The sequence below is a fragment of the Eleutherodactylus coqui genome, chromosome 10, assembly GCF_035609145.1.
Source record: "Eleutherodactylus coqui strain aEleCoq1 chromosome 10, aEleCoq1.hap1, whole genome shotgun sequence".
In the NCBI taxonomy this organism is placed as follows: domain Eukaryota; kingdom Metazoa; phylum Chordata; class Amphibia; order Anura; family Eleutherodactylidae; genus Eleutherodactylus; species Eleutherodactylus coqui.
The window spans coordinates 43,018,660-43,040,360 of NC_089846.1; the positions used below are offsets into that span (position 1 = coordinate 43,018,660).

At 44.1% G+C, this 21,701-nt stretch overlaps 1 protein-coding gene across 1 annotated transcript in view; it reads right to left on the minus strand.

Annotated features, from left to right (window-relative positions):
• DLG3 (discs large MAGUK scaffold protein 3) overlaps nucleotides 1–21,432 on the minus strand; it is a 206,781-nt gene extending 185,349 nt beyond the window's left edge. Inside the window, exons 1-4 of the mRNA XM_066580902.1 lie at nucleotides 21,348–21,432; nucleotides 21,084–21,215; nucleotides 16,813–16,904; nucleotides 13,242–13,379 (exon numbers count right to left, since the gene is read on the minus strand). Coding sequence (XP_066436999.1) covers nucleotides 13,242–13,379; nucleotides 16,813–16,904; nucleotides 21,084–21,215; nucleotides 21,348–21,378 — 393 coding nt within the window. The 5' untranslated portion in view covers nucleotides 21,379–21,432. The remainder of the gene's footprint in view (nucleotides 1–13,241; nucleotides 13,380–16,812; nucleotides 16,905–21,083; nucleotides 21,216–21,347) is intronic.
• Between the last annotated feature and the right edge of the window lie 269 nt (nucleotides 21,433–21,701).

Consider the following 21,701-nt stretch of genomic DNA (forward strand, 5'->3'; position numbering starts at 1 on the left):
CAGACGATCGCACATCTCCTGAAAAATATGCTCATGCGAACGAACCCATTGAAATCAATGAGTCCTATTGACTATGTATTATGAGCACAAACATTTTAACGAGTCCTTAGGTCTCTTTCCCATCAGCGCATATACGGCGACTGCGTTTTTATGTTTTCACGCCTACTCCGTATAAGCGCCTGAATGGGCTTTTTTCCGCGATCACGGTCAGCATTTTCTCGTCCATTCACACGACCGCGAGCGTAGTTTTTAGCAAAAAAATATGCAGCACCCCGGAAAACCCTCGGTCTGCCAAAATGCTCGGGATGCCTTCCAGTGCCTATATAGAGGCACCCGTAAGCTTTTCGCAGCGTTGGACGCTGCAAAAATGCCTCCCCTTCCCTTCTCTTTCCCTGCTACAATAGAAGTCTATAGGAGCCGCCGGCGTATATTGGCCAAAACATAGTTCCAAAACCATGTTTTGGCTAAGCGTATATGTAGCAACCGCGTATATGTTCTTTTTTCCATGCTGCCGGCATATTTACGCGCCGTATATTCGCCCGTGTGAACGGCTGCATTGGAAATCAATGCTTCACATGGGTACTGTATATGCGCCTGGGCGTGAAAACAAGCCGTATATGCGCTTGTGGAAATAAAGCCTATGGCTGAGCTAGATAGCAGTGACTACTCAGCGCGCACGTCTTCATGAAAGTATTATATGCACATAGCACATGGAAGCCACATCCGCGGACAGCGTGCTCAGGCAGTATGTGGTTTATCACATAAATAATGCTCTGCGTTAATTACACTCTGTGTGACCCTCTATTACAGATCACACTAAGCAGGTCCCAACATGAGACCCTCATCTTCAAGGTGGCCCTACAAATATAACACCCATAGCAACACCCAGCATCTCTCAGGATTGGCAATGTTAGAAGGGGCTTACCCCGGAGATAGCGCTATCATCCAGGAAAGAGAGTACTCAACAAAATGTGGAACGTTCATTGAGCTGCTCATCAGAAAAGACCCGTTCCTCAGGTTGGTGAGGGAGGTCTGTATGGACTGTGCTTGAGGAGTGCCTTACAATTAGCATAGTACCACACAGCTGAAACACCGCCGGAGATTTAAGTCGTAGGGTCTACAAGCTCCTTCAGCTTTCATAATCCTTTCACATTCATATCCAAGACGAAAGTACCACAGAAGCCGCGCAAATCTCAGCATAGCTGAAAGTATGCAAGATCTACTTCTAGTAATTTGGGGGGGGGGGGGGTTCTCAGCTACCCCCAAACAATTTCCAAACATACACAACCACACACACATGAATATATAATTTGGTTTCCTGTTACATGATGGTGGCTGTGACAGCCTCAGTAAATGTCAACTATAGCTGCTGATGCCTAATGCGAGTCCTTTTCTTGGGGAGCTGGCTGGCTGTCCACGGGCCTTGCGAAGTCCCGCGGCAAATCTCTGCCGCAGGAGCCACCGCCTGGAAGCAGGAGCTGCACACGATTCTCCGCCGGTCAGCCTAATCTAATAGATAGGCATGCTGCGAATTGCCCTCCATGAGCGGAGAGTCACAATAATTCTCTGCTTGTGGACAGTGTGCCGGCACTTTCCATAGCAATCACACTGCGTGATACGCCGGTGGTTTACTGCCATTTATCGAGCACTTGCTCTGATTGGCTAAGCGTTAGCCAATCACAGCCAGCGCGTCCAGGAAGCGGGGACTTTTCAATCCCCGACCAGAAGATGAAGAAGATGATCAGTGCCGGGACCCTGGGAGAAGCGGCGGCAAGCGTTTTTAAGGTGATGTATGTCTTTTTTACATTTTTTCCCGCACTCAAGGCTTAGATTAGGGCTTTGACAGGATTTTCCACTGTCAAAGTTGCATTGCACCACACGAAAATTGCGGGTCCGGCGATATGCCGGGTTGTTGCATTCTACAAAACATCGCATGTGTGAAGGAACCCATGAGAAAGCATGGGCTTCTCATACATGCGATTTGTAGCATTGTAGCAGTGCGACAAAATTGCCAATTCGTCGCAGCAAAGCCGACAGAAACCGGCGCTGCTGCGCGGATTCCCCGGCCACAGCATGTCAATTTCTTTTTTTTTCCCGTTGCAGCCCCGCTCTTCTCTATTGGAGCACCGGGTGCAATGGAAAAGCTTGCGGCGAAGCCGCTCCAAAACTCGTGGCAAAGTGCCGCAGGTTTTGAAACAGCGCTTTCAGGGCGGAAATCTTGTGGTTTTTCGCTGCAGCCAAACCGCGAGATTTCCGGCGGGATTCCGCCCTGTAAGAACTCAGCCTTATGTTACAAATAACCACAATGGTGGTAAGGTTACAGAAAACAAGTTGCTGAGGGGTAAAACCCATGTATGTTAGGCAAGTATATGTAGTTGTGGCAGCGTTTTCAGGTGGGGCAGGTAATTTTTAGGGATCAGTCTGGTCCTGAAATGTATTGTAAGATCCAATACAAGTAATTCTTCTTCACCACCTTTTGTATTACCTACTAAGTTTATGCAGATGAAAGAAGAAAAGTCTGACACATGGTGCAATCTTCCAAGTAAAGATGCTTTTGACTGTAAATAGAGGATCAAATCTTGACTAAAAAGTCATAAAGCAGAATAAAACCAGCATAAAATGTGTTTCGAGGCAGATAGCCTGTTCTTCAAAGGAAAGTGTCATCAGAAAATGGCCTATTTTATAAATCACATTTTTGTGTTAAACAGGTTTAAAAATTGTTTGTGGTTTTTTTAAATTTTCAGTCACAATTCATATTTTAAAAAAAAACCAACAACCTAAAATCCTGCATTTTTCACACTGTCCACACAGTCAAATATTAAAAATAATCAGCAGATACTTCCTGATCTGTAGAGAAAGCTTTGCAGCAGTCATCCCACTAAAGGCCCATTCACACATAACGATTATCGCTCAAAATTCATTCAAATGAACAGATTTGAGCGATAATCATTCAGTGTGAATGTGAAAACCCCCCCAAAAAACGCTCAATTGCCGTTCGCGGTTGCTCACTTGTCGTTGGCTCGGTGGCTTCACGTCCTTTGTAAATGCTCCCCGCTCAGCACTTCCTATTGGAGGTGAAGCGCTGAGTGCTGGGGAGATGCCCATGAGCCAGCAGCAAGTCTTTCAATTTAAATGCTCTTAGTGGTGACGTCAGCACTCGTGCAGTCGTTTGAAAGGCTGTCGGCCCGTGTAAAAGGGCCTTAACATCACGGCAGGATTACGCTGCAAGGTAACACCTATTTGTAGATAACACAGGATCCACCATTCACAATAGATGATCAGCTGTAACTATCTACTCTCCTCTCTGCAAAATGAGCAGTCTCCCATACAAGTCAATGGGTCAGCTCCTGTCCATTGTGTGAATGGCCCATGAGGCTGCTGTAAAGCATATCTTCTAAATGCTGTTAAATGTAACTCAGGAAAGATGTCAGCCTCCATAGTCATGTACAGACAACAGAATAAAAAAATTTCTACGAATCGGCAAATTAAAATAGATTAAAAAATGAAATATGTTTCTCTATCTGGTTTTAATTAATATAAAAAATGGTGATGATATATTCAGTCAAACGGGATTGAGGACAGTAGTGTCACATAAAGTCCTAGCTAATTTGTTCATGGGGACATCCAGAAGCGGGCATCCAGCCATGTGTGAGCCAGTCTACTGTAGTTGGAAAGTTGCACCGTGTGCCAGACTTTTTCCTTCTTTCTTCTGCACATCAACTCATGCCCTCTACATGTGAGGCGTACATCTGGCTGGCAGCACCCCCACACAGAGGACTGACTCGGCCTTATAGCCTCACCATTGCCTTCAACTTCAGGCACCACCATAGGTTTGCTTCACCCATCCTCTTCTTCCAACACTAGTCTACCTACTCAGTTTGACACAACAGCTGCTTCTACTCTTCCTTTAATCTTCTTCCATATTTTCCATTCATTTACTTCAATATATGTGTCAAAAGTGTTCCATAATTCTTTTCTTACTAGATAATCTTATTATTTCTGCAATTACATATGTCCTGTATTCACCTGCAAACTGGTAAGTGGAGTTGCAGTGTAAAGTAATTGGGAGAGATCGCAACCTGAGCGTATGATGAGATGGGGCAGATTTCAGACTATGGTAGCTTAGCTAATGCAGCCAGGGTGCAGCAAAGCTGTACAGAGGAAAACTGCAATCAACATTGAAGAAATGAAATAATCATTACCTAGTCATGGTTGAGTTATAGGTAATTTTTAAAAGCACACCTGGCCATAGACTTTAATGGTACTTTAGTGCCATGTTGCTCATTGTTGAAAAGAGTTTTAGAATTCCCTTACTAGTAATTTTCATAACATTGGTTGCTTTAATTAGTGCATGGTCCTTAGGAATGATGTATGCTGTCAGTTGTCTCAGTTGTTTATATGTGTGTACTGCCACATCACCAGCGTAAATAACAGAAGAAAAAGCGCTAGACCCCTGTATACGAGCAATGACGTGGCTAGCGCATCATCCGCTCTGGGGGCAGGAGGAAGGGCCTCTGCTGAGAGTGATTGCGGGAGAGTAGAGCTAAGCAGGCCAGGGAGGCGATGGTCATCATGACTGCAGTGGCCCCTGTTCTCTACTAACATGCTGCAGTTGCTATTGATTGAGGCATGTAAGGCTTTAAACTACCAGGGCTTAAGTTCAGTCCTTATTGCTCTATATAAACCCTATAGACCTCGATAAAAGAGCAGAAGATGACCGCCATTGTGAGCGCAGCCCATTGTAAGAGCCTATGTATGGGAGGAAAGCGAATCTCCCCTTCGCTTTACCAGGTGACAACAGCTGCAGCTATGACAAGGCCATAGACCAAGAATGTGAAGGACAAGCTGATGAGTCGAGTATGGGAGGATAGGGAGTCTTCCTCTCCACTGTACTGCTAAGTAAGAGATTTCTAGGGTCTCAGGAGGAGAGAGTTAGCGCTGCCGAGTTAATAGGAGTGTGTGCTTTGGCCCATGCATCAGCAATCAACGCCACAGAACTGTGGGAAGAATAATGTCCCAGATGTTAGGATGCCACTATAGGAAGGGATACCCCAAGCCAACATAGCACCTAAGCAGCCTTCAACTGGTTGTGCTTTCACGATAGGCCATGCGGTCCCACGTAGTGACTGAGACGCAACTGCAATGTGTCCAAAAACAGCTACATCGTATAAGTCGGTGCAGTGTTCAAATTATGTAAAAACTGTGCGTTAATTGACTTTTTATTGTTTATAGCCGCACTGTTTTTTATTCTGTTCTATCATCTTTGCTACATTTGAATGAATCTGAGCAGAAAGTCTTGCTCCGTATACTTCACAATTCATCCTGCCACTTCTATCCATAGACAAATCATCAATAAACACCAATGACTCCATTCTACTGGCAGCCATACATGCCCATGGCATAACTCTGCCTCCTCCACCTGTAACAGATGATGTGGTATGCCTCAGATCACGAGCCCTTCTCTAAAGTTTTACAATACATTACATGCACCCAAAAATGGTACCAATAAAAACTAGTTTACCACACAAAAAACAAGCCCTCATATGGTCATGTCAATGGAAAAATAAAAAAATTATGGCCTTTGAAAAGTGAAGAAGAAAATCCTCAAAAAAACGTTGCGTCTTTTGCGCCAAACTAGGCAGTGTCCTTAAAGGGGTTGTCCCGCGCCGAAACGGGTTTTTTTTTTTTTCAACCCCCCCCCCCGTTCGGCGCGAGACAACCCCGATGCAGGGACGTACAGACAGCTTACCGGAGCGCTTACCTTGATCCCCGCGCTCCGGTGACTTCTATACTTACCTGTGAAGATGGCCGCCGGGAACCTCTTGCTTCGTGGACCGCAGCTCTTCTGTGCGGTCCACTGCCGATTCCAGCCTCCTGATTGGCTGGAATCGGCACGTGACGGGGCGGAGCTACACGGAGCCGCTCTCTGGCACGAGCGGCTCCATAGAAGACTACAGAAGACCCGGACTGCGCAAGCGCGGCTAATTTGGCCATCGGAGGGCGAAAATTAGTCGGGCTCCATGGGAACGAGGACGCTAACAACGGAGCAGGTAAGTAAAAAACTTTTTATAACTTCTGTATGGCTCATAATTAATGCACAATGTACATTACAAAGTGCATTAATATGGCCATACAGAAGTGTATAGACCCACTTGCTGCCTCGGGACAACCCCTTTAAGGGAGGCCATGTCCTTAAAAAGAAAGATGTCAGGCCTCCAGTTTGCTATTTGCCACAAGCCACTGTCTATCCTGATGTACTTTTGTGATGGAGCCTGTTATGCCAGATATCTAGAGTCTCCTGTGGTTGTCAGCCCCAAACCTTCTAGAGGGCCTGACCTCCACCCAGTGGCCCCTTTCACAGTATCCTACTAGAATAGGCCGCCGCCATGAAGGGGTGTACAATGATATTCTGACCAGTCTGTGGCCTTGCATAAGCTGCAATTCACTGACGCCCATCTATCATAGCCAGCAATTTTTTTTAGTTTGTGCTATAGTAGCCCTTCTATTGGATCAGATCAGACAGGCTAGCCACCACTCTTCATGCGCATCAATGAGTCTTGGGTAGCCATAACCCTGTTGTCAGTTCATGCATGTTTTTTTTACATACAGACTTGTGGGTTTTTTTCGGGTGTTACCCATAGATTTCTGTATCGGAAAAAATGGTACCAATAAAAACTACAGTTTGCTACACAAAAAACGTTTAATGAAAAAAAAAGGAACAAAAACAGTTTTTAAAAAATGCATTAAATTCATGGCATGTTTTATAACATAAAAAGAAATGCCACAAAAATGACTGTGGAAAGGAAGAGTGCATTGAGCGCTATGTACTAAAGAAAGGAGAAGGCAGATAGGGTTAAAAACTCCTCCTGCCTTCTCCTTGAGCTGTGACTAACAGCTGACAACCCAACATGCTTCTGATGATAGCAGAAGCAGGGTCTTTAATCCCTACTGTATATGTAGGGGTCGTACTCAGAATGTCCTTTCATTGTGAGTCTTCAATGGGCACAAAAACATCTCTTGGATATGATCTTTCCTCAACCCAGAGTCAACAAAAATGCCCTCATCATCTCTGATTTAGACTACCGCAACATCCTTCTTTGTGGCCTTCCTTACGTTTCTCCAATCCATCCTCAACTCTGTGGCCTTCCTTACGTTTCTCCAATGCATCCTCAACTCTGTTGCCTGTCTTATTCACCTCTCCCCCAGTTAATCTTCTGCCAATCCCTTCACTGGCTGCTCATTACCCAGAGAATCCAGTTCAAGTTGTTATCAATGACATTGAGGACGTTTCATCTGTGAGGCAAGTTGTGGCACCCAGTGGGAAGGGGGGGGGGGGGCTATGACACACAGGAGAGGAAAAGACCCTCAATGTACAGGATTAGTGAATAAGGATCTTTGATGGGGTCACAAGGGTGGCAGAGATCAACAGTGTAATAGGTGATGCTGGGCAGTGGAGCTGAGGAACCTGTGATGTCATGAGGGGATGGAGCTCAGCAGTGGAGAGTGGAGGTCCTGTGATGATGGATTCTTGGATGACATCTTACAGCCAGAGAAGCATTGGGAGTTGTAGTTTTCTATTCTTATACTTTCTGACTACCCATAATAAGAGACTGGATGTGTTGAGTTGTAGTTCTCTTACAGAGAGGGGTATGATGTCTTCTAATATCGCATAGTGACATCTTGGCCATGCTGGATCTTGTAGTCTCAATGGAAGTTGTGGTGACCCACAATTGCAGAAAATCCAAACCTGATAGATTTCTTTGGATTGTTGGGTCTGAGGTCCCAGCAAATTTTTGAGTTGCAACATGATCATATTCACTTACATTAGAATGCACCGTAGCGAGTAATCTTTGGCCGTGCAACATGTGTTGAGGCCAAAGTCATTGTGTAGTCCTAGACTAAAACCAAGAATCTCAAGCTACATCCAAGGCACATATTTAAGTAATGATCTGAGAATTTTATTGAAACGTACTGGTAAATCATTTCCCTAATCCCACTATTTTCTTATTTAGAACAAGTACAAATGAGTCTGCCTGTCTGAGAAAACTATTAATAACTATAGAGGAGGCGCATGAAGGAAGCCCAGCTGTGCAATGTATAACGAGGGAGCCAACGTGCTAAAAACATAAGAAGAGACTGTGATGAAGACATGAAGGCAGGAACGGTGCCATCATATAAGTTGAAATAAATCGGCTGGAGGGTAAAATAATTTGGAAGCGCGGTCTGCAGAATGGACTGTCTATGCACCAGTCTTATAATATGCTAAATGTACATGGGTCTTAAAGGGGTTTCCCTATTAGCTAAGGTTGCTCCACAGCCACTCTGTACTTCCTGGTTGCTGCTGACCAGGACCTGTGACTGCTGCAGCCAATCACTGGCTATAGAAGGTCACTGCTGAGATCAGTGATTGGCTGCAGCAGTCACAGGTCCTGGTCAGCAGAAACCAGAAAGTACAAAGTGGTTGTGGAACAATTTTAAGTAATGAGAAAACCCCTTTACCATACATGGCTGGGGCCAGGGTCTACATGTAACCATTCTCTTTTAAAAATATACAGAGCTCTGAACATGGATTTAAAAAACACATTTTCTAATGGGGGAATAAAATAGAATAAAAACACAATTTTGCCATTTTTTGCGGTGGTTATTTCCACTGCGTTCATGATGTGTCGTTTCACTGTCAACGCAGCTGTGTGAGCGTTTTTTTTTTTTTTCCGTTTTTTTTTTGTGGGGCGACCTGTAGTTTTTATTGGTACTATTTTGCAGCAATTCTAGCAATGTATATTTTTTCTGATGGGATTCACCATTAAATGATTTAATATTTTAGTAAATTGGACTATTACGGACATGACAATACCAATTTTTTATTTAATTTTTTTATGTGACGGTTGGGAAAAGGATTTTTTTTAACTTAATATTCTTAAAACTAGAATCTATAACACAAAAAGTACACTCCAGTTTCTTGCTTTTTTCATCTCTTCCCGGGTTTATGCATTGGAAACTCATACACATATATATCAGCGGATTCATTTTAAGTCCATGTAGAAACATTTGTGTAATTCCCGTATCTACAAGTGCTATAGTGTTATGCAAGGAGAAGAAGAAATATGGAAAGAACTAATATGCCATTGTCATTTGTAGGCTGTAGCTTGCTTCACGTAGCCTCTTGTTGGTTGGATTGTGCGTGGGTGTGCAGTGGTGGCAGTAGGGTGATTAATGTATAGAAGAAGGTGAAAAGGATGTACATTACTTTGATAACATAGCTGTTAATGAAGAAAGAGGAATAATCTGAGGAGCAGCAGCTGTGTTAAAGGAGGAGGAAAAATACAAAGTGTTCTTACAGTAATATATGCACTTAAAATTGGCCCACAACCAAAGGGCAGCATTCATACTGAGCGCTGTAAACCACAAGATGATTCAGAATGTGCAGTATGAATGAAAACCTTATTGCAGTTTATTAAATGCAGTTTGGATAGCCGGTAATTGAAGGGTGGACTGACACAATGACATCTTTCCATGTATTATGGGCACACAGTGTTGTTACTTCCCAATCCTCCACTTGACAGTGTATTTACAGATGACTTGTTTTAACCCCTTCCCACTGTAACTCTCTCTTTTTTTTTCCATTTTCATTTTACCTTCCCACTTTCAAAAAAATCATAATTTTTTTATTTTTCCAGTTTTATAGCTATGGGAGGGCTTGTGTTTTGCAAACGTTTTGTAGAAATAAATTTGTAAGTTGGGCGAAATGGAAAAAAACCCCGCAATTTCTCCATTTTCTTGTTGGGGGTTGTTTTTTGGTTTTTTTTTACCACGTTCATGGTGTGTCTTTTCTCTGTCCGTGCAGCTGTGTGAATGCTTGTTTTTTGCAGAGCAACTTGTAATTGCTCAATTCTGGCATTGTGGATTTTTCATTTGATGGCGTTCGCAAATAATGTGATATTTTAATAAATTGGACAATACCATTTTACCATATATACCGGCGTATAAGACGACTTTTGAACCCCCAAAAATCTGCTCTGAAGTCGGGGGTCGTCTTATACGCCGGTAATACAAAAAAAAAGAAAGTGTCAAAAAAAAAAAATCGTTACTCACCTCCCCCGGCGTTCTGCTGCGCTGCTGCAGGCTGTCGCTCCCTCCTGGTCCCCGGCAGAGCATTGCTTTCTGAATGCGGGGCTTGAAATCCCCGCCTCCAGAAAGCTAATACTGTGATTGGCTAACACGCCGTCAGCCAATCACAGCCATTCAATGACGTCATTGAATGGCTGTGATTGGCTGAAGGCATGTGTGTTTTAGCCAATCACAGCCATTCAATGATGTCATTGAATGGCTGTGATTGGCTGACGGCGTGTGTTAGCCAATCACAGTATTAGCTTTCTGGAGGCGGGGATTTCAAGCCCCGTGTCCAGAAAGCAATGCTCTGCCGGGGACCAGGAGGGAGCGACAGCCTGCAGCAGCGCCGCAGAACGCCGGGGGAGGTGAGTAAGGATTTTTTTTTTTGCTCTACTGTATTCCCGGCGTACAAGGTGACAGTTGGGGGGTCGTCTCATACGCCCCGTCGCCTTATACGCCAGAATATACGGTACTTACATTAATTTTTTTATTTGAAAAATGGTAGAAGGTTTTCTTTAACTTTTCATAGTTTTAAAATTTACTAATTCGAGAAAACTAATAAACCTTTTTTTTTTTTTTTTTTTAAACCCTCCATAGTGGACTTGAACCAGCAATTGTTAGATTGCTTGTACAATATACTGCAGTACTTCAGTATTGCAGTATATTAAATTCTTACAGGCATTCTCAAAAGGATTTTCTCATTGGGTTCATGGTGCCCAAACCACAGCCAATATAATTCCGGGACAGGGAAGCCTGTTGCCCCTGTGGGTGTTTATTCTGAAACACTGCGGCTTTTCAAAATAAAATACACTTTGAGGTTTGACCCAGGGCTGAGCTCCAAGTCACATGGAGCCCGCTGCATGTTGAATGACAGCTCTCTTCCTATGCACAAACAGCCGCCCATGATCTTGTTGAGAGCAAACAATTTGAGTGACAGAGGTAGCCCTCTCCTACTGTCAGGCCTTTTAAATGCTGCTGTCAGAACAGACAGCAGGATCTAGAGTGTTAACTGTGGAAATCAAAGTTATCTCCACTCACAGCAGTTGTGGCTGGATGTCTGCTGTCAAAGACAGCCGACACCCACGGTATATTGAGCACAATTGACTCCTGAGGATGTTGGGAATGGGTTAAACAAAGTGAAAAATGGATTAATGCCTACAAAAGTTTAAAAAGCAACCCTATAGTTCCGTGTTCAAAATTTATCCTGGGATCGGAGAGGGCTGCTTTATGATTGGCCGCCAGTGCTCAGTGTGCATTGGAAAGCCTAAAGGTCACTGCAGCCATCTCAGAAGAATAATTAGGGACTCCAAGATCAAGTGGATCGGTGGCTGAACTGGGAGAAAGGAGAGCACCATGTAATACAAGTCCCCCCTCCCTCCAGTCCTTGGACACGTTTTGTCCCTAGAATGGAGGGTTACTTTAACCCTTTCAAATCCACTGTCTGACGTCTAAAGACATTCTGATTGAAGGCTGTACAGCTCTGATGTCGGGAGACGTCCGGCAGGGTATTCTTACTGTATATTACTGGCTGCTCTGTTGTCGGGGGCCTCTCCAGCATATCCCATACCAAAATACTGGCTCTAGCCAGCAGATGGCACCATTGTATAATGGCAGAAAAAGAAAGCCCCCTAGGAAACCCTGAATTCAAGATTGAATTGCAAAGGGTTAATACAGTGCTCTGGCACCAATGATCATCATAGTGAATTTCCACAGCTTTTATATATAAAACATTTAGATCCTTTTTGTATTTAGTTTTCAGATGCTGTTCTTAAAACTGAGCAGCAGATGTCATGGGAAACAAAGATTGAGCATGCTAAATTGCAACATACCCAATACCTTGTTGTGCTGTCAGAGGGATGTGGTGCCACATGCCATGCGACTGTTCTATAGTCTGAAACGCATTAGTAAATGTTACCGCTCCAGTTTTGTTGAGATCCATGACATTTTAAATAATGATTGTTTTTATGGACTTCCGCTCCATGCTGAATAATATTATATGGGCGAGATATGCTGCATACTTACTATCATGTGGCTATTTATTGGTATATTGCTTTATATATTAAGGTGGGGACTGCACTGTAGATGGTGACATTTGCTTTGCGTGCCGCTTACGTAATCCTTTGATGACCTTTTATAGCTGGATAAACTATGATGGAATACAGTATTGCGGGTTTTTCTGTAGTGCGCACTGACACTTTATGCATAATGCGCAAGACAGCAGGCATGGTGCAATACTTAGCCTTTTTTCTTCCCTGTACAATCTTGATTTTTTAAAATATGATTATGTATATGATAATTAAATGATGAATAGCGATATCTCCCATTGATGTTACTTTTTGGTGTGCCCATTTTTTGTACACTTTATAGACCGAAAATGTTTTTACATCTAAAATTGACGATATATTAAGTTTACGAGTGAAGTAATTGATGACACCGCAAATTCATGAGGCAGCTAGATAGAGTCTCTCCTATTGTACAGGTTGGAGGAAATAGCTGTTCAGCGGATGGCTCTCTTAGGCCGCTTGCACACGGGCAGATTTGCATTGCCGGAATCCGGAGCGGGCGTCCGTCTTTGGATTCCGCAGCAAATGCAGCCCATAGCATGCTATGACAAAACACGATTTCCTCTACACGAGCGGAAATCGAATGGGATTTTCCACTTGCGGAGGAAAAATTGCAGCCCGCTGCGATTCTGTATGGTTTCCGTACAGAAGGCTTCCATTGAAGTCAATGGAAGACGTCCGCCCAGCGACCATTCCGGAATCATCATTGCGGAAAAGTCACGGGATCCGCATCCTCACCTAGCGATGCCGCGGCATAATCTGTACTGTGCATGCGTGCTAGCCCAGCACATCCACAGCGAAGATATGAAGACGGCGGACAGGTATGCTGGGGTCACCGCCTGGGCACAGGGTCGGATTCAGCTGCGGGATCCCACATGCGGAATCTGACCTGGCCGTGTGCAGCCGGCCTTATGTGTATTGTCAATTTTCAAGGCCCACAGTACATATAAACTCTTGTCGTGTGGATTATAAGTGACCTGTACTTATATATTTTTTTACAGTTCAAAGAATACAAAAATGCAACTCCTATCACAGAAGCAGTATGTACTGGTGTCTACGCAGTCTGACCTTGGGAAGAACGGTGTGTAGAGGGCACAGTAACGTCTGGACAGTAGTCTTCTCTTCTGTAACCTTCCCAATTACACGAACACACTGAGGCTCCAGATTAGATGTCATGTTATCTTCAAGATCCAATTCGCAAATAGTCTTTAAGAAATAATAGGAATAAATGTTTGCATTAATGTAGAATATATACACACACCACATATTTACCATATATAAAGAAATAAGATTATAGTTAGTAAGTGGTTTCAAATCACATTAAAATGATAAGCCAATATTTGTACAATCTCAGCCCAGTTTGCTTCTGCCTATTGTATGTTAAATTGTGAACATTGGAGAAGATTTACTCAACTAAATATGCCAGAATTATGTCTCAATCTTTTAAACACTTTTTGCACCTTGTCAGACAAGGGGGCGTGGCTCCGTGGAAACAGGCAATGGATTAATGGGAAGGAGAGTATGGCTTAAATGCGACAACATATGCTAAACGTTTGGTGGAAACTAAGCCAATCAATAAGTGGCATGAAGAGAGAGAAAGATGTAAATATACACCAAATGTATCATCCATTTATCATTGGTGCATTCTTAAGACTAGCTAGTCTATTAATGCCCACACACATGAGATATGATAGGTGTTGTCTTGTTCAGCCGACAGCTATTTCTCTTGTCCCACCTGTACACATGCACACTCAGCTCAGCCACTATACATGTGTCTGGCAGCAACTTATCTCCCGAGAACAAAAGGATTGGGCAAGTTGAAATCCAATCCTTATCTCCCCGCCATCTGCTGTTGACGGAGAGTTGGTAGGGCTGGTCAGTCCCACCAAAGTCAGCAGGTTTAGCCAATCTATGTATAATATGCATCATCATGTGGCCTTTCAATTGGAGTGAAGTCTGCTATGGATCCACATTAAAATCTGCACTTCAGTGCTCTTTCACGCGTTCGTTGGAGTTTTTACGTGCGCCCGCCGGCGCTGTAAAAATGTAAGAACGGGCGTACAAATCTAACGTTTGTGCACCAGTTCAGACAGCACAGCCCCGACGCATATACGCCGAGGCCGCAATGCCGTTGCGTGTGGGGAGACAGCTTAGCTGTCTCCCCCTCCCTCGCTTAGCTCCGCCCCCTCCCATTGCAAACAGCCGGAGGGGAGGAGAGAAGGGGGGGGGAGTTTAGTTGTCACGCTGCTAAACTCCCTCCCACCTCCCTTCTCCGGTCTCGGTCATTGGCTCCCATAAGAGCCCATGCAGCGGCTAACGTATTCCAGACAGAAAGATACTTCCAGGACTATCTTTCTGGCCCGGCGTAAAAGTGCCCGGTGCTATATTCGCATACGGGAATATGGCCATGTGATCTGATGCATTGGAATCCAATGCATCAGATGGTAGCATATATCAGCCGGCCGTGAAAAGGACAGCCAATATACGCTCGTGTAAAAGAGCCCAAAATCTGTGGAATTTGCCGCTACGAAAAATTAGCACCAAATCTGCTTTATGTCAACACACGCTTAGGAAGATTAATAAATCTACCCTAGTGTGTATAACCTAAGTGAGATGTATTATAGTATATCTCTACTAGGGCCATATACACTCCTAGAGGGAGTTGTTGCATTGCTGCAAAACTTGGCATGCAGTTACATCAGGCAGACATGCAAATGATTAGAGCTGCGGCGTGATTAGATGAATGGTCTTGCCACCTGAGGCCCTGAAACTGGTTCCACCCTTGGCTTTTAATACGACTCGTAGAGGCTACTTGTGTAGTGGACCTCTTTTGACGCTCGTGTAGAGCTTGTTGACTTCTTTGATGTAAAGAGATTTTGCCCAGTTAAAGTTTGGGGAGGGGCGCATTATTGGAATGCGAGAAGCTGGATGGTCGTATTGATGAATTGACCCCCACTTGTGCCGTTCTAGCTAAACTGTTAGGAGGTATGGGAGCAGTAGATTCATGAAGGCACACACACACAAGGTGACTGGGCTCAGGATGCCATTGACAGACCACCAGTACAGAGGATCATTTGATCAAAAAACTAGCATGAGCAGCTTCAACTGTTTCTTTGTCCACCATCGAGAGACAGATGGCACCATCATTACAGGCCCCTGTGTCTGTTGGAACCATTCCAGGCTCTTGGCTGAAGGACATTTGGTTTTATGGTGCCCATTATGTGTAGTGCTTTAGATACCCACCCACCATCACCTCAGTTTGCAGTGTCATATAGAATAAAATTAGACTTCTATAGAGTGGAACCGGGTTGTCTTCAGTGACGAATCCAGGTTTAGTTTGGGCGCTGACGACAGCCGTGTTCATGGCTGAAGATCTAGGGGTGAATGCCTCAATCCTGCCTTTGCTGTGGACTGGCACACTGCCCCCACTGCCAGTGTGATGGTCTTGGGAGCCATCACATATGACAGTCGGTCACCCTTAGTAGTGGTACAAGGAACAATGACAGATTAACAACATGATCAGGACATCCTGCAGCCACATGGAAACCACCATAAGAGGAACACAAGAGGCATTTTCCAGCAGACAACAAGGAATGCCCCCACAACATTGTCATACTTCTGTGGCTGCCCGGTCGCCAGATTTATTGCCAATAGAACATGTATGGGACCATCTGGGACGCCTACAAGTTTGCATGATCTAGAGGCTCAGTTACAGCAAATGTGGACCAATATGCAGCAGGATACCATACGGAGCCTGTATGCCTCCATGTCCGCCCGTATCACATCTTGCATCCAAGCTACAGGCGACTCAACAGGGTACTAGAGCCTACATACTCGCCCGTATCACATCTTGTATCCTAGTTAGAAGCAGCCCAACAGGGTACTAGAGCTTTCATGCCCATATAACATCTTGTATCCAAGCTAGGGGCCGTAGAGCAGGGTACTAGAGCCTCCATGCCCACCCGTATCACATCTTGTATCCAAGCTAGATGCAATACAACAGGATATTAGAACCTCCCTTTAAGTATTCAGTTTTCTACAATAAACAGTCCTTTTCCTCTGATATTGTAATCACTTACTTATATCAACATCACAATCACACATAGAAAGTTTAATTTCATTCTGACAACTCCTTCTAGGGGAGGGATTTGTTTTTGACAATGAGTGTGTATGGAAAATTCTGTACCTTTTTTATAGGATTACGGTAATTGCCATTTTCCTTATTGGGTGGGGAGATGTTCTGCAAGATCACCTTAGGGTGATTTTGGATGAGGGATGTGGTAAAATTCTACCCCATGTGAAAGCACCCTTATACTTGCTAACATTGTATTGGTAAACGTTTCAGCAGGTTAGATGGATTCTGTTGTTACCAATATGTACTCTTTGTACTACTATAAGACACCCCATCATCTATATTTGATCTGATGAACTTACTTTTAGGTTTTGTGTACATCTCGTAGTGCTCGTATTTGCTTTCACAGCAGTGAACGGAGATGCGTTGGCGTCTGCGTTCTGCCATATGGGTACTGTGTGGGGCACATGTGCGGAGATATTCTCTCACAGAAGCATTGCTTCTAGGAGAACATACATCCATACCTATGGCATCCAGCAAATAAAATGGGCTACTAGGTCTGATTACCTGCGGGTCCACCTTGGGTGGGTCTGGGTTTAGACTCTTAGTCACATCCCTATTTGAAGAATTCAGCATTAATTCATAACACTCTTGTATGTCTGAAAAACAAAATGTAAGAAAGTCACTGATAAGTAATGCCGCAACACAAATCATTTGTACTTCTGGGATTATAATGTAAGTGTAAATGACTGGGAGGCCAAATGGAACAGGCTCTCAGTTCAGAATGGGCTCGGGGGGTTGTGTGGAAACCACGGGCAGGGTCATCTTTTACATAGTGGCACACAGGAGGATCGCCCGCTCCTTGGTAGAATAATAGACATAGCACCCTAACTCTTCTGGCAGTCCCCTCTGCCTACATGGTTACACATCCTGCCTATTATAGTCGGGACCAGTTGCAGGAAACATATCCAGCCTGGCGTGAAGTAACTTCATGACTATGCCGCATCATCGAACATGTATTTAAAAGAATAAACCAGATCATTAACAGGTCAGTCCGGAATGGAGAAAAAAATTGGAGTTCAGTGTCATTACCCGGGAACCGTGTAGTATCCTTCCTCTACTTAACAGCAACTATGTCAAACTCCTGCTCCAATCACACTCCGCCTTTTAGATCTGCATTGCTAATCCCCTGCTTAATATTTACGGCCTCATTGCATCCTGGGCCATTTACCGTAATTAGAGGAAAACATGCATTTTGGCTTTTCAGTCTGTATAAATGTAAGATACAAAACGTTGCATAACATAAGAACTTTTTATCTCACTACTCTGCTATATTACATCATTGCGTTTGAAATTGGTTTTACAATTGAGAATTGTATTGAGATTTTAGCCGTAACTTGTACGAAATTATAGAGCAGTGACTCTCAACTGGGGTGCTGAATCACCCTGCTGCGCTGTGAGAGCCTGCAAGGGGTGCTGCGACACCAGGGGTGGTTTGCCCGTTCATTCCACTGGGAAAACTTCACATCCTGGGGCATCAGTGAGTGGAACAGGTTACCACGGGAGGTGGTGAGTTCTCCTTCAATGGAAGTGTTCAAACAAAGGCTGGACAAATATCTGACTGGGATGATTTAGTAAATCCTGCACTGAGCAGGGGGTTGGATCCAATGACCCTGGAGATCCCTTCCAACTCTACCATTCTATGACTCTATGCTATAGATTTTCTCCATGGATTTTACTCCTTCAAAAAAGGGGGTAGAATTCACTGTGAATCCACACCAAAATCTGCACCATCGTTGTTGTGGATTATGCAGCTATGGATAACCAACAGCGGATCCGCAGCATATGAATACTCCTGTAGGGAGACGTATTTCTCCCACATGGACATTTTTGTGACATAACAATATCTCTATGGAACTTGAAATCTGCACATCTTTAATTCAAATACGCATGTCCTTTTTTCCGCAGTGGAAAAGTTTACCGCTGCGGAACTAACAACGTCTTCAGAATTGATGTTGCAGATTTCTGACATACAGGAAATGTAATTTTGCAATTAAAGCCTGCAGTTAAAAACATGCCAAAAATTCAGCAAAATGCTTTGCAATAAGTTTAAGGCACAGCAAAATACATATAATTTGATGAAATCTCCAACTGTGCTGCATCCTGCAACCTAATTCTGCCCATGTAAAAACAACCTAAGAGATCCTTCACACTGGCGAGAAAATGCGAGTGAGTGAAAACACATGATTATGAAACCAATGATTTTCAAATCTCATTTGCGATGTTTTCACTCCTGCGATGCTGCGTGAAAAAAATCGCATCATTTCCTTTCTTTTTGCGATATCGCCCATTGTTTTAAGTGGGGCAAACGGCAGCAGCATCGGCCCTATTGAAAACAATGGGAGAACATCACGATTCCCTGCCGCGGCTGTGACAGCTGTAGTGGGGGATTCCTTCAGCCCCGCAGAGATGTGAGGCTGTCCCATCCAGAGGTTTCCACATGTTTTCAATGGAGCCGGCACACACTGGGAACTGACAGTGAGGGTGATCAATGAGTGGAACAGGTTGCCACTGGAAATGGTGAGTTCTCCTTCAATGGAAGTCTTCAAAAGAGGCTGGATAGACATCTGTCTGGGATGATTTAGTGAATCCTGCATTTAGCAGGCGTTTGGATCCGATGACCCCGAAGGTCCCTTCCAACTCTACAATTCTATGATTTAAAGGGGTTGTCTCACGCCGAAACGTTTTTTTTTTTTTATTCAATAGGCCCCCTGTTCGGCGTGAGACAAACCCAAGGGATGGGTTAAAAAAAAAAAAAGTTTATTACTTACCCGAATCCCCGCGCTGCGGCGACTTCTTTCTTTCTTTACCAAGATGGCCACCGGGATCTTCACCCACGATGCACCGCGGGTCTTCTCCCATGGTGCACCGTGGGCTCTGTGCGGTCCATTGCCGATTCCAGCCTCCTGATTGGCTGGAATCGGCACACGTGACGGGGCGGAGCTATGAGGACCAGCTCTCCGGCACGAGCGGCCCCATTCACCAGGGAGAAGACCGGACTGCGCAAGCGCGTCTAAAAACGCCAGAAGACAGCGAATTTAGACGGATCCATGGCGACGGGGACGCTAGCAATGGAACAGGTAAGTGAATAACTTCTGTATGACTCATAATTAATGCACGATGTATATTACAAAGTGCATTAATATGGCCATACAGAAGTGCTGAACCCCACTTGATTTCTCGAGACAACCCCTTTAACTGCTATTGAGCACTGCCACTGATCATGTGATGCGGACGTTCATTCACTATGGAAAATCTGCAGCATTTCTGCTACGTGTGAACATACTCTTAGGCAGTAAATCCTGCGAAATTTCTGCTGGTGGAATTGCTGCAGAAATTCTGCAACGTTTATCTCACATGCCATGTGAGGTATATTTCAGAAATCTCCTTCACATGATGAGGAACTTTTCTGCAACACATTCATAGTATGTCTAGTAATGCTACAAAATATATGTTGTGGAATTCAACCCTTGAAATACAAGGGTTAAATTCTGCAGCTGCACCACAATGAAGACACCGCCAGATCTGCAGTATTTAGGGTGCTTTCACACTTGCGATCGTGATATCGCTGCATTTCTTTAACGTGAATGTCAATGAGACTTGCCAGCAGAACTGCTGCGGGTATTCTGTTGCGGAGTGCCCGCGGTGATTTCGCCACGTGTGAAAATGGCCTTAGTGTTTTTTATTGAATTTCAACCATCAGAAGTAAAAGTTACAGATCATCGTGGCACATGCAGGGAAACGGAGGTTGGCTGAGCCCCACACTGTGTCAACATTTACACAGCAACTTTGTTTCCTTCTCCTTTGTAACTGCGTTAATGTTTATCATTTTTCCCGCTGTCAGTATCCTGCATAAATGTTTTACGTTACTATAAAGTGCAGCATTTTGACTATTTAGGCCTCTTTTGTTCATCTGATCCTTCACAACTCCCCCTTCCTGGGAAAATAACTCTGAATTCTTCAACCATAAGATCTCAAGCGTTTGATTTACAGGACATTAACCCTCATCAACCTGTTATGCAAACTCAGGCGACAAACCTATATAGCTGTGGTTAACCCTTACATCACTATATTTAATCAGTGAGCTTTTGCAGATCATGTCTATTTAAAGGCCCTCTAAGCTATATAATTAAAGTTTCTAGGTGAAGTAGTGATCATAGAGGCAGACATATTTTCCGCAATCCCACTGCAGAGCACTGTGGGTATGCTCACACGTAATGGAAATGTTGTGGATATTCTACAGCGGATAGTCCGCAGCAAAATCTGAAGCATTTCCGCATCAAATTCTGCACCATCAGTGCGGGTTTCGACTCATATTCAGCTGTGGATCCAAAGCGAATCTCTTCCTGTACATAACTGCGCTCCTCTTACCTCCGAATACGGATTGCTCACTGCCAGCACCAATAGCTCACCGTTACCTGCTTCTGAGTGCCGCCATCTTTCCCCTGGTGACAGGCATCCTACTTCTGCATCACCTGACTCAGTAGTGATTGCTGGTGTGCGCTACGCTCTTGGTACTGGCAGTGAGCGCTTAGTATTCCATGGCCAGAGGAGTACTGTTATGTGCAGGCTGAAATAAGCTATTGGGCCATTGAATCAGAGTCAAAATGTGCAATGGTGCGGATTTTAAAGCAAGCTTTTATGCAGATTTTGCTGTGGATTTTCCGCAGCATTTCCGCTATGTGTGAACATACCCTATGATGTAATTTCATTGTGCAACAAATGCAGGGGTAAATATATTACTTTAGGGAATGAAAGGAGGTAAAACTTTCTCATACCCAGAAGAGCCTGGAACAGGTCACTTCTCAACATGCAGGTCACCTCCTGGAGGGAATCTCTGAGCATCTCCTGTCCAGAAGCAGAGAGTTTGGCTTGGTAAGAAGAGAGCAGGAGCAGAGCCCGTTGAGTATCTGTGGATCACACATGTTACATGTCATCACATTATTGTACCCATGTATGAGTATTTTAGTAGGCAGATGACTAGAATAGAGCATTGCATTGGACACAGCATGAAATAAAGAACACTGAGAAAAGTATCTTACCTTTTTTGGGAGACATGTGGGCATTGTTCATGACACCTGCAGCCTATGGTGACTTTCCAGATATTTAGAAATGAGGTGTATCCGTCCTTCTAGTCCGCACCAGAGCTGCTTCCTTCTGCTGCAGATCAGCTTGTGGAAAGTTTGCTTAGAGAAAGTAGGACAAAGTGCAACTGCAAACACAGTCATCTGCAATTATTAGGCAGTGACTGCCCTGAACACACACTGAACGTGAAGACCCAGCCAGCTATGATCACTAACCGCTATATACACATAGTGCAACTCCTACGCTAAAGGCTATATCTGTGCAATAATAGCAAGTGGTTCACATGACCGTGCTGACTCTGGTGCTGACTG